This window comes from Trichechus manatus, unplaced genomic scaffold (genome assembly GCF_000243295.1).
Source record: "Trichechus manatus latirostris isolate Lorelei unplaced genomic scaffold, TriManLat1.0 scaffold00039, whole genome shotgun sequence".
Lineage (NCBI taxonomy): Eukaryota > Metazoa > Chordata > Mammalia > Sirenia > Trichechidae > Trichechus > Trichechus manatus.
The window spans coordinates 12,154,963-12,168,369 of record NW_004443975.1 but is presented as its reverse complement, the minus strand read 5'-3'; the positions used below and the strand labels follow the sequence as shown (position 1 = coordinate 12,168,369).

General features: G+C 50.8%; 1 protein-coding gene across 1 annotated transcript in view; it reads left to right on the top strand.

The window, feature by feature from the left end:
- The window catches only part of CAPN2 (calpain 2), a 67,204-nt gene that overhangs the window by 566 nt on the left and 53,231 nt on the right, over positions 1–13,407 (top strand). The window contains exon 2 of the mRNA XM_004375904.3: positions 5,863–5,932. Coding sequence (XP_004375961.1) covers positions 5,863–5,932 — 70 coding nt within the window. The remainder of the gene's footprint in view (positions 1–5,862; positions 5,933–13,407) is intronic.

The following is a 13,407-nucleotide window of genomic DNA, read 5'->3' as shown; positions in this document are numbered from 1 at the left end:
CGCCACATCGCGGGCGGAGCGCGCGGGGTGTGGGCTCTGCCCCGCCCGGGCCCGTTAGTCCGCGCAGAGGGCGTGCGGGAGGCTCCCCGGGGGCACCTGGGCTTCCTGGGCTCTGCGGTCCCCTCTGCGGCGCCCGACACCCAGCCACAGTCACAGGCTGGGGGAGGCGGGTTACTGCCCTCAAACCCCCAAAACAGGCCCGCCAGGAGAGCCGCCCTTGGACTTGGCAAAAACTCTGGTGGCACGAGGGGGCCTGGGGGAAACTTTTATTTAGTGAATTGAGGACCCGGGTCTACGAGAATAGGAAGGTTGGGGCGGGGGCGGGGGCGATATCTGACAAAGTCAGTCTCCAAGTCGGCTCTGTCCGCGTCAGGGAGGGGGCAAGGCCAGAGCCTGGTTCGGTTTGTGACTGAGTTTTGTCTCCTGCAGCCTCGGTGCGTAGGTCTGTCGGTTTCTTGTTTATTTTCCAAGGGGGAGCCAGGGAAACTTCCCGTAATATTTACACTGGTGATTTATAAAGACCTGGGCGATGCTGCGAGGAGCGAGTTTGTCATCGTCATCACTCCACTGCCCCAGAATCCTCACCTAGGGTACCTGCATGCTCCCTCATTCCGCCCTCAAGGCCTCTGTCCTCCGCGCCTGGCTGGCTTTGGGACAAGTTCTGCTCCCGCACCTAGTGGTCCATTCTGTTTCCCAGGGAGCCCCTGCTGGTTCCTGCCTTCCCCTATGGGACATGTCAGGGAGCTCCCCCACCACACCTGAATGAGGCTTCCTGGGAAACCCAACCTTTACATTCCTGTAATGAGCAGGAAAGGAGCCCTGGTGGCGCAGTGGTTAAGTGCTCAGCCACTAACCAAAAGGTTGGCGATTTGAACCCACCAGCTGCTTTGCCGGAGACAGATGTGACAGTCTGCCTCTGTAAAGATTTACAGCCTTGGAGACCCTATAGGGCCGTTCTACTCTGTCCTATAGGGTTGCTATGAGTCAGAATCGATTGGATGGCAGTGGGTTTGGTTTGGGTTTGGACCAAGCAGGAGCATTCCTGCCCTGCCTCCATTCCCCTGAGCCTCCCAGGTCAGGCCCATGGGCAGCAAGTACAGTCGGGGTTCCCTTGGGTCCTCATTCTTGCTGACCTGCTGGGTGACTCTGAGTGAGTCATTTAACCTCTCCGCGCCTCCAGTCCTTCATCTAAAACAGGGGTGGGGCCTAAATAGTTTCCTCTTCTCTCACCCACCAGGCCCAGCCGCTCTGGCCTCCTTGCTGTTTCTCCAATGTGTCCAGTTCTTTAAGCCTCAGATTCTCTCACATGTCTGGGGTGCTGTTCCCTGGTTGTCTGGAGTTGGCTCACTTTCATCCTTTAGGACTTAGTTCAATATCCCTTCCCCAAAGGTCTTTCCTGACCATTCTTAGGAGGCCCTCCCCGTCTTGTTATCCTCGATCGCTGTACCCTGCTAATTTCCTCCATAGCATTTTCACAATTTGTAAATATGATTACATAGGAATATGCGGTTACATATAAATATTTCTCCTTCCTACTGAATGGCAAGGACATGTGTATATTATTTACCAATCTATCCCCAGTGTCTAGCGCAGTTAAAACCCGTTGCCATCAAGTCAGTTCTGACTCATAGCAACCATATAGGACAGAGTAGAACTGCCCCATAGGGTTTCCAAGGAGCAACTGGTGGATTTGAACTGCCGACCTTTTGGTTAGCAACCGAACACTTAACCGCTATGCCACGAGGGCTCCTTAGCACAGTTAGGGCCCCTTTATAGTATTCGTTCATTCATCCAACAGTATTTATTGAATGCCTCCTATATGCTCAGCACGGTCCTAAATGCCCAGGATACATCAGTGCACTAAATAGACAATGACCTTCTGTGCACTGAGTGAATGAATGAATGTGTGATTGTCATGGGCCCCAAATGAAGTTATGTTGTAAAAGTGATACGCAAGCAAGAGAATGTTCGCACCTTACCTTTGTACAGCACTTGACAGCTTACAAAGTGAATTCATGCACTTCTTCACTGTGCTTTCCCTCATCAGTAGGCACTTGTTGAACATATACTGTATGCCAGGCACAGTGTATCTAGTGTTTGCTTCTGAAGACTGGAGCCTAGTGAGGGGAGACAGACAGGGACCCAACAGGTGGAGTTGCCCACAGAATTTCCATATGGGGAAGTAGAGATTTAGAGCCGTTTCAGGGCTGCTGCGTGGGGTGGGGCATTCGGCAGTTGAAGAAGTTGAGGCTTGGAAAGGTTAAATACCCACTCAAGGAAACAGGTGTACGTAGCAGAGCCAGGACTGTTTCTAGCCCATGCGTGTTTAGAGCCCATGCCTTTATGGCTGCTTCTCTCTCCCAGCTTCTCAAACATGCCGGGCTCAGGCAAGGAAAACAAAGTTTCCACTAGATTTGGATGTTGACAAATCGTTGGTGACTTCAGCAGAGCAGTGTCAGCAGAAAGGTGGGGGTAGAAGCCAGATGGCAGGAGACTGAGGAGTCAGGCTAGCCCACAGTGAGGAGTGGAAATGGAGAATGCGATCAGCTGAAGTGTGCCTGTAGAAAGAGACAGAGAAGACGGTAGGGAGAGAGGGACCCGGGGCTTGATGAGAGCACCTTGAATGTGTTCTGTGCGGAGCCCCAGAAAGGAAGGGATTAAAGATAAAGGCAGAGAACAGATAGTCGTACAAAGGGTCTGAGGATGTGAGAGTCTGGGGTCCTGGGAGGGCAGGGAGCGGTTAGCCTTGGGTGGAGGCAGGACTGCTCTTCCTTGGATGGATCGGTGTCTCATGGGCAGCACTGGTCAGAGTGGCTGCAGGAAGGGAAGGAGGATGAAGTCGAAAGTGGCTAAAGTCCTGGTGAAGCCAGGGACTGGGGCAGGGGGCGCAGAGAGGAGAAAGAGCTGGGCTGGTTCAAGGATGGCACACCTGATCCTCCCAGCGCCTCGTCAGGTAGGAGCGAGGGCTTCTTGTTGTTGTTGCCATCGAGTTGGCTCCAGCTTAGGGCGATCCCCCAGACAACAGAACGGAACTTACCCAGTCCCGTGCCGTCTTCGCGATCGTGGGTACGCTCACGTCCATTGCTTATGGCCACGGTGTGTTTTGAGTGTTTTCCCACTTGCGGGGGTTCATCTTCCAGCACCATACTGGGCAGTATTCTGTTGTGATCCACAGGGGTTTCATTGGCTAATTTTCAGAAGTAGATCACCAGGCCTTTCTTCCTAGTCTGTCTTAGTCTGGGAGATCCACTGAAACCTGTCTACCGTGGGTGACCTTGCTGGTGTTTGAAATACCAGTGGCATATATTCCAGTATCACAGTAACACGCAAAGCCACCACAGCGGGACAAACTGACAGACAGATGGTAGAGGAGCAAGGCAGGTATTTTCCTCTGAGGGAACCAAGCCTCTAGAGGTTTAGGACTTGCTCATATCCAGCTGGCTGAACTCTGCCTCAAACCCGCAGTTCCAGGTTCAGTGGTTATTATCATCAACGTGTTCTATGGTGATAATAACATTAACAATGATAGGTAACATCTGTGGAGTGCTTACCAAGGCGTGTTTACATAGTTACCTATTTTAACCTGAAAACAACCCTGCGTGGTAGGTACACTTGTCATCATCATCCCCATTGTACAGCTGAGGAAGCTGAGGCTTAAAGAGGTTAAGTAGCTTGCCCAGGCTTATAGAGCCCATGTAACAAGTGGCAGAGCCAGGACTGAAACCCAGGCTGTGTGAAGCCCCAGCCCTCAGCCCCTGGCCCCTGACTCTTATCCCACATTTAATTCAGTGCCCTGCGTGCTATGTCCAAAGTTCTGCTTTCTGGAGCACCTCTGTGTGGCACTCTGGACTCTGACTTCTCTGGAGAGGCTGCAGAGGCATGAGAAAGTTTCTGAAACATAATGGGAAAATCCTCCTGGGGTGAGTGCCAGGCACACTGAGGATTATCAATATGATTATAATAAAGAGGCTTGCAGCGCCCAGGTCCATGTATTCCACCAGCCGGCTAAATGCTTGAGTGGCAGACCTTCTTGGCAAAGCTGGCTTCGTTTGCCTCAGCAGAAAAGCATTCTTGTTGTCCCGTCATCCCCAAGCCCGCTGACCTGAGCAGGGAGACAGTGCAGAGGCAGGACAGGAACGTGCTCTGCTGCAGACCAGGGTTCAGGAAGAGCCTCTGCAGGGTAAGCCAGAGTGGACAAGGGCTTGACAAACAGGGCTCACTAAGGGATGTGGGGTGGTGGCACCTGTCTGTGATGCTCAGAGCAGACACGAGATGTAAGAGCAGCTCATACAAGTTAAGGCAAGAGGAGCCCAGGTTTATGCCTGACTTCCTTTGTGGCTTTGGGGTGGAACGCTTAAGAATCAGGAAACACGCAGAGAGGCCTGCTGTCAGGGCCTACTGTTCAAGGCTGGCTTCCTCCGGGCTGCTGGTGGGACCATTGCCCCTGAGGTTTTAACACCCTCGGGACTTGTTAGGAATCAATTAGAGGCAGTGCAGGAGTGGAAAGCACGTGTGCTGTCTGTCACTTGGGAGCTGTGTAACTTTGGACACGCTGTTTATCCTCCATGAGCTCATTTCCTCGTATCTGAAACGAGATAATGCCCTCCTTGTGTTCCTGAGAGGGTGGCGTGAGATAAAGCACCTGCACACTGTACAGTATACAGCAGGTGCACAATGCATGGATGCTCCTAGTGTCACTAGGCCGTGTGGAAGACTTCAGGGGGCAGTGGTGGTTCAGTGATAGGATTCTCGCCTTCTACACTGGAGACCCGGGTTTGATTCCCGGCCAAAGCACCTCACGCACAGCCACCACCCGTCTGTCAGTGGAAGCTTGTATGTTGCTATAATGCTGAACAGGTTTCAGCAGAGCTTCCAGACAGACTAGGAAGAAAGGTGTGGTGATCTACTTCTGAAAAATCAGCCAGTGGAAACCCTATGGATCACAAAGGTCCGATCCACAACTGATCCTGGGGATGGCCAGGACCAGGCAGCATTTGTTCTGTTGTGCATGGGGTCGGGGGCTGACTTGACGGCCACCAGCAACCACAGAAACATCCTCCTGCCCTCAGCAAGTGTATGCATATTAGGAAGGCAGGAGAAGACCCACGAACAGCACAAAACGGCCCAAATTAAGGACTGAGCTGCAGAGTTACAGCTGCTCTGGGAATCAGAGTCAAGGGGTGAGTGAGGGCTGGACTATGAAGGGGGGCTTCATGGAGGAGATGGCAGCGAGCTTTGAGATATGGTAAGATGTGGAAGGGAAGCTCCAGTGGTACAGTGGTTAAGCACTCAGCTGCTAACCGAAAGGTTGGTGATTCGAACCCACCAGCCGCTCCATGGGAGAAAGAGGTGGCAGTCTGCTTCTGTAAAGCCTTGGAAACCCTATGGGGCAGTTCTCCTCTGTCCTCCAGGTGGGTAAGACCTGGAAGAGGAGGGAGCAGGGTGGGAGGGGGAGGAACTGCATGCAAGCAAAACAACAACTTGTGTTGCGGAACCGAGGAGAGGGTGCGAGCTTGGCAGGGGGGCGGCTCCACATGGTGGGGCGTCTGGATGGGACGCTACCACAGCCACTAGGACTTAGCGTGACAGAAGCAGACTGCAGGCAGCTTGCAGTGTGTGTGGTCCAAGTACTGCCCTTCTCAGTCAGTAGCATCCCCACCTGCCATCAGGCCCTGGGGATTGGGGGCTGGAGAAGGACACCAAGGCCACCACAGCCCAGAACTCTGACCGAGACTGTGAAGAACTTTCCCCAGAGGAGAGGGAAAGGGAGAAGGGGCCGGGTGCACCCCTGGGGAACCGAGGCATCCTGACTGCAGAAGAACATCTGTTGGGCTGACAGCATTTTGTGAATCTCGTCCTCAGGAGATCTGCGCTGATCCCCAGTTCATTGTTGGAGGAGCCACCCGCACAGACATCTGCCAAGGTGCCCTGGGTAAGTGACGGGACCAGAGCAAGCTTTGGGTCTTGTCTCAAGGCAGTGGGAGAAGGGGTGAGGGATGAGCCTTGGCTTCTCCTCCTTCACAAGCAGCTTGGCCAGTTCCAATTCCTGAAGCGCCCCCCCCACCTCCCGCCCAGCCCCTGGAATTTCCTGTCTGCTGACACAGCAGTTCCACCCGCAGCCCCATGTTGAGGCACTCAGATCAAGGGCCTCCTATGGCCCCTGGGTGGTGCAAAGGGTTAATGAGCTCAGCTACTAGCCGAAAGGTTGGAGGTTCGAGTCCACCCAGAGGCCCTTCGGAAGAAAGGCCTCACGATCTACTTTCGGAAAATCAGTCGTTGAAAACCCTGTGGAGCACAGTTCTACTCTGACACACATGGGGTTGCCATGAGTCGGAGTTGACCTGGTGGCTGCTGATAACTGGTATGTCCCCTGCACTGAGCTAGCTGCTGAGGTGACAAAGATGTGTCCATGGGGAGGACCAAGGGACTTCTGGATTTCAGCCTCCCTTGGTCTCAAACCCCTGGGGCCAATAGGTGGCTTGTGAAACAGAGTCTGGCCTGAGGAACAAGTGAGGGAACTCCCTCGGCACGAAGACATCATCTTCTGAGGTGCGGGGACAGGGGGAGGTGACTCAGGATGAAACCAAGAGGAAACCCCAGTGCTCGCTGCTGAGAGGAAGTCAGAGTACCAGGGAGTGCTCAGTGTTTACAAGTCAAGGTCACCATGGTATCCCAACAGGGGAAGCTGGGCTCTTGTTGTAAAGGCCTTTGTGACGTTCTTTTACTTCAAATCAGCTGGACTACCTGAATCGTGAGCATCTGAAACTTTGCTCTCTTAAGCTGCGTCCTGATTTGTTCCTGGACATAGTGCTTGTTGAGAATCTGAACCCAGACTCCTCCAAATTTAGTATGAACTCTCCCAAGACTGCTGGGAAGTCCCAGCAGTGGGACTGGGACTGTTATTCAGCAATCTCATCCTCTTTTTTTTTTTTTTTTAAGTGATAATAAATACAAGCCTAAAATTCCTTGAACAGATTATTTGCTCTAATAAACCAAGAACCCGTTTCCTGCCATCAGCTTCAACTGACTCCCCAGACAAATCCATCAGTAACAAAATTGATCAGCTTGAACTGTACCTTCTTTCCTTGCCCACTTAGCAGAGGTTACTCATAATAATAGCGACAAATGTTTATTGAGTGTTTACTGTGTGCCAGATGCTAAGCTAGTCTTGAAAAAACCATGATGCCGTGATTATTCGCATTCCATAGATGAGGACGCTGAGGTCTTGGGAGTAACTTGCTGAAGGTGCCACAGCTGAAGTGGGGCTGATATATAAATGCAGTCAGTCAGACCCCAGGGCCTGTACACTTAACCCCAAGCTAGACTCCCTAGGAGGGGCCCGGGGAAAATTCTAACCCCTGAGGGATGTTGAGGCGGCTGTGTGAATCATTAGGACGGGCACCCTGGGAGCCCACGCGAAAGGCCTTTGAGGGAGAACATTATCTGCCCTGGGTGGCAAAACCTAGCTGGTCTGAGCTCAGATTCCGGGCAGATTCCTGAGATGCCAGAGCACATTCTTACCTTCAGAAAACACTGACCAGGGGTCTCTGAGCACCTAAGGTAGGTGCTCTGGGAAAATCCACTGATTGGAGAAAATGCAAGTTAATGGGGCTGGAAGTCGATGGTAACCACAAGCAAACCTGGGGGCTTTGGAGACTCCAGACAAGGCCACCACCACACGGGGACTGAACGCCACACCTGGTCTAAACATCTACTTCAGAGTTCTTAAGAGCCAAATTCCAAGTAACAAAGACATGATCTAAGTCCTGTTTAAATACTCCCAGAGCATTTGGAGAGGAGACAGGCAGAGCCTGCCTTCCTGGGGGAATATCCTCCTTTGTATGCACCAGCGAGCCCTGGTGGCACAGTGGTTCAGAGCTCGGCTGCTAACTAAAAGGTCGATAGTTCAAATCCACCGGCTGCTCCTTGGAAACCCTATGGGGCAGTTCTACTCTGTCCTACAGGGTCACTGTGAGTCGGAATCAACTCAACAGCAATGGGTTTGGTTTGCCTTTTGGTATGCACCAAATCAAATAAAAGCAAGGTTACGTTTAAACCTTTGAAAACTCACTTAGTAACTGGTATGTTATTTCTCAGGTTTTTTACACCACACTCGCCCTTTTGTTCTCTTACCTTTTTCTTTTGGGGGATTCTAGTTAGAGTATAGTCTTTGAAATGTGCTTTGCATAACTCTCACCCTGATTCTGGGGTGTCTGGGCACAGGGTGGTCATGTGGTAACTGTCACCAAGTCTCAACATGTCGGAGCCAGGGCCGTGACAGCAACACCCAGCCAGGTGGCCAGAGATGGAAGACCCAGGGCAGGTCATCACGCTTCTCGGACGTCAGTCTTTCCTAAAAAAGGAGGGGTGGGGGATGTGAATGAGGGAACTGCAAAGATCCCCCAAGATGTGGCATTCAGCGATTCTAAAGCCGTCTGTGCCTGGCACTGAGTGTAGACCTTGTGGTGGAGGGTTGGGGTGCTGCACAGAAGCCGTCTTCACCTCACTTGGGGAGCAGGGATAGCACCTGACACCTGTGTGCCACTGTAACTCGCGGAGCAGTTTTCGATGCATTACCTCTTGTAATCGCCACAACTCTGAGGTACTATTTTCAGCCCACCGCCTCTCTGTCGGTGTGTTGTACTGTGGTGGTTTGCATGTTGCTGTGATGCTGGAAGCTGTGCCACAGGTGTTTCAAATACCAGCAGGGTCACCCATGATGGACAGGTTTCAGCGGAGCTTCCAGACTATGACAGACAAGGAAGAAAGTCCTGGCGATCTGCTTCAGAAAATTAGCCAGTGGAAACCGTATGGATCACAGCAGAACACTGTCCAACTAGCTTGCTTTGGACATGTTGTCAGGAGGGATCAGTTGCTGGAGGAGGACATCATGTTTGGTGAGGTAGAGGGTCAGCGAGGGCGAGGAGTCCCTCGGTGAGATGGTTGGCACAGCAGTCCCAACAGCAGACTCAAAGGTGCCGGCGATCGCGAGGTGACGCAGGACCGGGCAGCTTTATGTGGTACATAAGGTCGCCATGAGTTGGAGTCGACTTGACAGCAGCCGTCTGTCTGTCTATCTATGCAGATAAGAAAACCCGAGGCACAGAGAGGGGAGGTCACATGTAAGGCCACACAGCTAATAATTGTCAAAGGAATGAACCCTGATCTGATTTAAAATCCTCTGTTCTTTTCGTAACCCATGCGCACTCTGATTTACCAAAAGGCTGAGCTGAGAAATACGGAGGTGAAATTCTCAAAGCAAAATTCCCTTTCCAGACCTAATTCGTTCCCATCTGAGACTCACTCTGTTTCCCTGGTGAACCTGAGTGAGTGACATCCTTGGACTTGGACCTTTCCCAACCCCCTGCTAGCCTTGACTGTGCTGCCCAGCAGTGGTTAATCCACACACTCCCACCCTGTTTCGCAGAAGGCTCAGCTTCGAAGCTTCAGCAAGGCAATCCAAACCACGTGTGCAGAACTGCTCTGACAATGAGCCATCCATGGTGCAGAACGTGGCTGTGCTAGGAATCGACTCCGCCCAGAAAAATCTGCCCATCTGGGGGTGGGGATGGAGACCAGACTGAGCCTCGCTGGGCAGCCCTGCATGGGGCCTGCCACTAAATCTGGCTCTGTAATTGCTGGGAGAACCGTATTCTTACAGGTGATTACCACTTGGAATGACCCCCAGGGGCCCAGGAAAGTCAAAGTCTGTCTCCTCTGACCACTGGTGGTTTTCACTGGCCCGCTGCCGAGCCTTCTCCTCTGTCCCCCACGCCCCTCACAGCTCACAGGTATCGGCACCTGGAAGGCACTGGTCCGGGTACCCGGCAGGCCCCTGCTTCCTGGGGGAGAGACCGAGGCTGCCAGCGCTGTCAAAACTGTTGAAGTAACAAGCTGCATTTCATGGTAACCCAGCCAGTGTTCTCGGGGCTCCCTCGGAAATGGGTCACCTCGCCTCCACCCCCACAGAGTTATGCGGGGGCCCCCCAGAACACCAGCTGGAGGTGTTGGGCTTCCAGGTGCCCTCCCCACAGCCCAGCTCCGCAGAAAGTGGAGAGGGGAAGAGGGCAGATCCAAGGGAAAAGCAACGTCCCATTTCCAGTCCCTGCTCCCTCCACTGCCTACTAGCCTGTGTGGCTTTGGGCAAGTTACCCAACCTCTCTGAGCCTCAGTCTCCTCTTCAGTAAAATGGGAATAATGATAATACTCCCTTCCCACAGCTGGGGTGAAAGGTGAAATTCACCTAGGGAAACATGCTTGGTAGAGTATAGAACCCTGAACCAATTCAAGGTGCCAGGATTATCACTGAGTCCAGCTTTGTGAAAAGGCTCTTTGCCAAATTGTAGAAGAGAGGAAGGAGAATGAGGAACGAAGTGGAAGAGAAGGAAAAGGAAATAAAGCTGGTTTGGAAGATGCATCTTTGTCCCCCAAAAACTCATATTCTAAGGATGGAAGTGCCGAGAGGGGGGAAGGGCAGATTTGGCGTGTTTGGCTAACACAGAGATTGTAACACTCAGAAGCAAAGAGAAATATATGGGGAGATAATAAAATAAAGAGAACAGCTGCACGTTCTTCAATTGTAAAAATAATTTTAAAAATAATAGGTGCCCATTTTTATATTGACAAACTTTATATTTTTTAGAACAGTTTTAAATTTACAGAAAAATTGAGAAGGATCACACAGTGAGTTCCCATATACCTCACACCCAGTTTCCCCGTTATAAATAAACATTTTACATTGGTATGGTACATTTGTTACAATTAATGAACCCATATCGATACATTACTATTATTAACTGAAAAAAAAACAAACGAACCCATTGCCTTCTAGTCGACTAAAGCTCAGTGACCCCTGTGTTACAGAGTAGAACTGCCCCTTAGGGTTTTCTTGGCTGTAATCTTTATGGAAGCAGATTGCCAGGTCTTTCTTCCGTGGTACTGTTGGGTGGGTTCAACTCACCACCCTTTAGATTAGTAGTTCATCGCAAACTGTTTGCGCCACGCAGGGACTTTTATTATTAACTAAAGTCTGTACTTTACTCCAGTGCTCTTAGTTTTAACCAAATATCCTTTTTCTGTACCAGGATCCCACCCAGGACACCACATCACACTTAGTTGTCATGTCTCCTTAGGCCCCTCTTGGCTGTGACAGTTTCTCTTGTTTTTGATGACCTTGACAGTTTTGAGGAATACTGGTCAGGTGTTTTGTAGGATTCCCCTTTATTGGAATTTGCAGGTATCTTTTTTTTTAAAAAAATAATGCAAATAGTTTTTTAAAAAAAGACTAGAAAATAGGTGTTGGCTGGTTTGATGGAGGGAGGAAACCTATTTTTTTCTCTTTCTTAAAAACAACTGTTTACCACCAGCCCCAGTGCCACCCTCACCACCCCGGCAGCGGCTCCACCAACCTTCTGGGGCAGACGTAAGGTGTTTCTGATTCATCATTTCCTCTCAGCTTCTGTCTGGTTAGATGTAAATGCTCTTTCTCAGCTTTCTCCCCAGCGGCCTCTGCCCATGCTCGCAGCTCTTCTCCCCTGCTGTGTCTAAGGCAGTTTCATAAACAGGGCAGGATGAACCAACGACCCTGCCGTTTTGCCCAGAGGCACCTGTCCTGCCCTGGCTGCCCCCCTCCACCTTGACGTATTGGGGTTTCTGCCTTCTCAAATGCCTGAGGAACAAATCTCTCCCTAATTGTTCCTGCCCCTAGGAGAAGGGGCGGTGGGAACCATCCCCCTGAGGGATCCCCCACTCTCCCACACCCTTTCCTCTGAAGCCGCAGGTGCCCAGGGCTGTGGAGCAGGGTGTGGCTTTTTGCTGAGCCAGGTGCTCTCCACGCTTGTCCACGAGCTTTCACGGCTCCGTATGGCTGCGGTCATCTCACGTGTGAGACGGGAGGGCTGGATGGGATTTTCCCAAGGCTCCGCGGCTTCCACATCCTATGACTGTAAAACCTGTTAACTTCCCCGGCAGCCCCTGTCTTTTCACCAGCTCAACCTGAGCTCAAACAACTGCCCTCCGAGGTCCCTGGAGGTTGGCTCAGCATCAGCCACCCGAGAGTATTGGCCTCAGGGAGGCCCCTCCTGAGGGTTTCAGAGATGAGGGCCTGTGTTCTGGGGGGTCTGGTGGATGCTGGCCAGCTGCACTGTGCCTGGTGGAGCCCATGCTGAGGGTAGTCAGCACGGCCTCTGGCTGGTCAGACCGGCAGGTGCACAGCAAGGAAGGCTCTAGACCAGCAGTGTCCAATAGAACTTTTTTGCAGTGACAGAAATCTTCTATATCTGTACTGCCTAGTCAAGCAGCTACTAGTCACATGAAGCTGTGGAGCACTTGAGATGTGGTTAATGCAACCAAGGGTCTGAATTTTTAATTTAATTTTAATTTAAATAACTGCACATGGCTTGTGGCTTCCCCATTGGCTGGCACGTAGCACATAGGCTGAGCATTGGAATCCAGTGTCCTGTGCCTTCCTCTCCACGGGACAGGATGGCCCTCGCAGGCCTGTGTGTCTACATGGCGCCAGGCAAGGCACATAATGAATCAGTACACATCTAAAACATCAGGGTTAAGAGTGAGGACTTGCGTGTCTGCAATCACAGGCTAGACTCTTGGCCCTGCCATTTACTAGTTCTGTCCCTTTGAGTAAATCACTATCCTCTTCAAGCCTGAGTTGCCTCATCCATTAAATGGGGGATAATAGTACCTGTGTCGGAGGGATGTGAGAATGAAATGAAAGAACTCACGTAAACCCCAGAGCGCCAGAGGCTGATGCATAATAAAGACTTCTTTATTATAATATTTTATTATGTTTTTGGTGAAAGTTTATACAGCAAATCAGGCTCCCATTTAACAATTTCTATACATATCGTTCAGTGACATTGGTCACAGTTTTCACAGGGTGTCAACATTCTCATTATTTCCATTCTGGTTGTTCCATTTCCATTAATGTAGTTTCCCTTCCCCACTTACCTTCTCATCTTTGCTTTAGGGTAGATGTTGACCATTTGGTCTCATATAGATGCTTTTTTTAAAGGAGCACAGTAGTTACAGGTGATATTGTTTATTTTATGAGTCAGTCTCTTACTTATCTGAAAGGTGACCTCTGGGTGTGGTTTCAGTACATAAAGGATTATCTCTAGGCGATAATTCCACGTGGAACAGGGATATTATAGCTGATGTCAGCTGGATCCTGGCTGAAAGCAGAGAATACCAGAAAGATGTTCACCTGTGTTTTATTGACTATGCAAAGGCATTTGACTGTGTGGATCTTAATAAATTATAGACAAAATTGCAAAGAATGGAAATTCCAGAACACTTAATTGTGTTCATGAGGAACCTGTACATAGATCAAGAGGCAGTTGTTCAAACAGAACAAGGGGATACTGTGTGGTTTAAAGTCAGGAAAGGTGT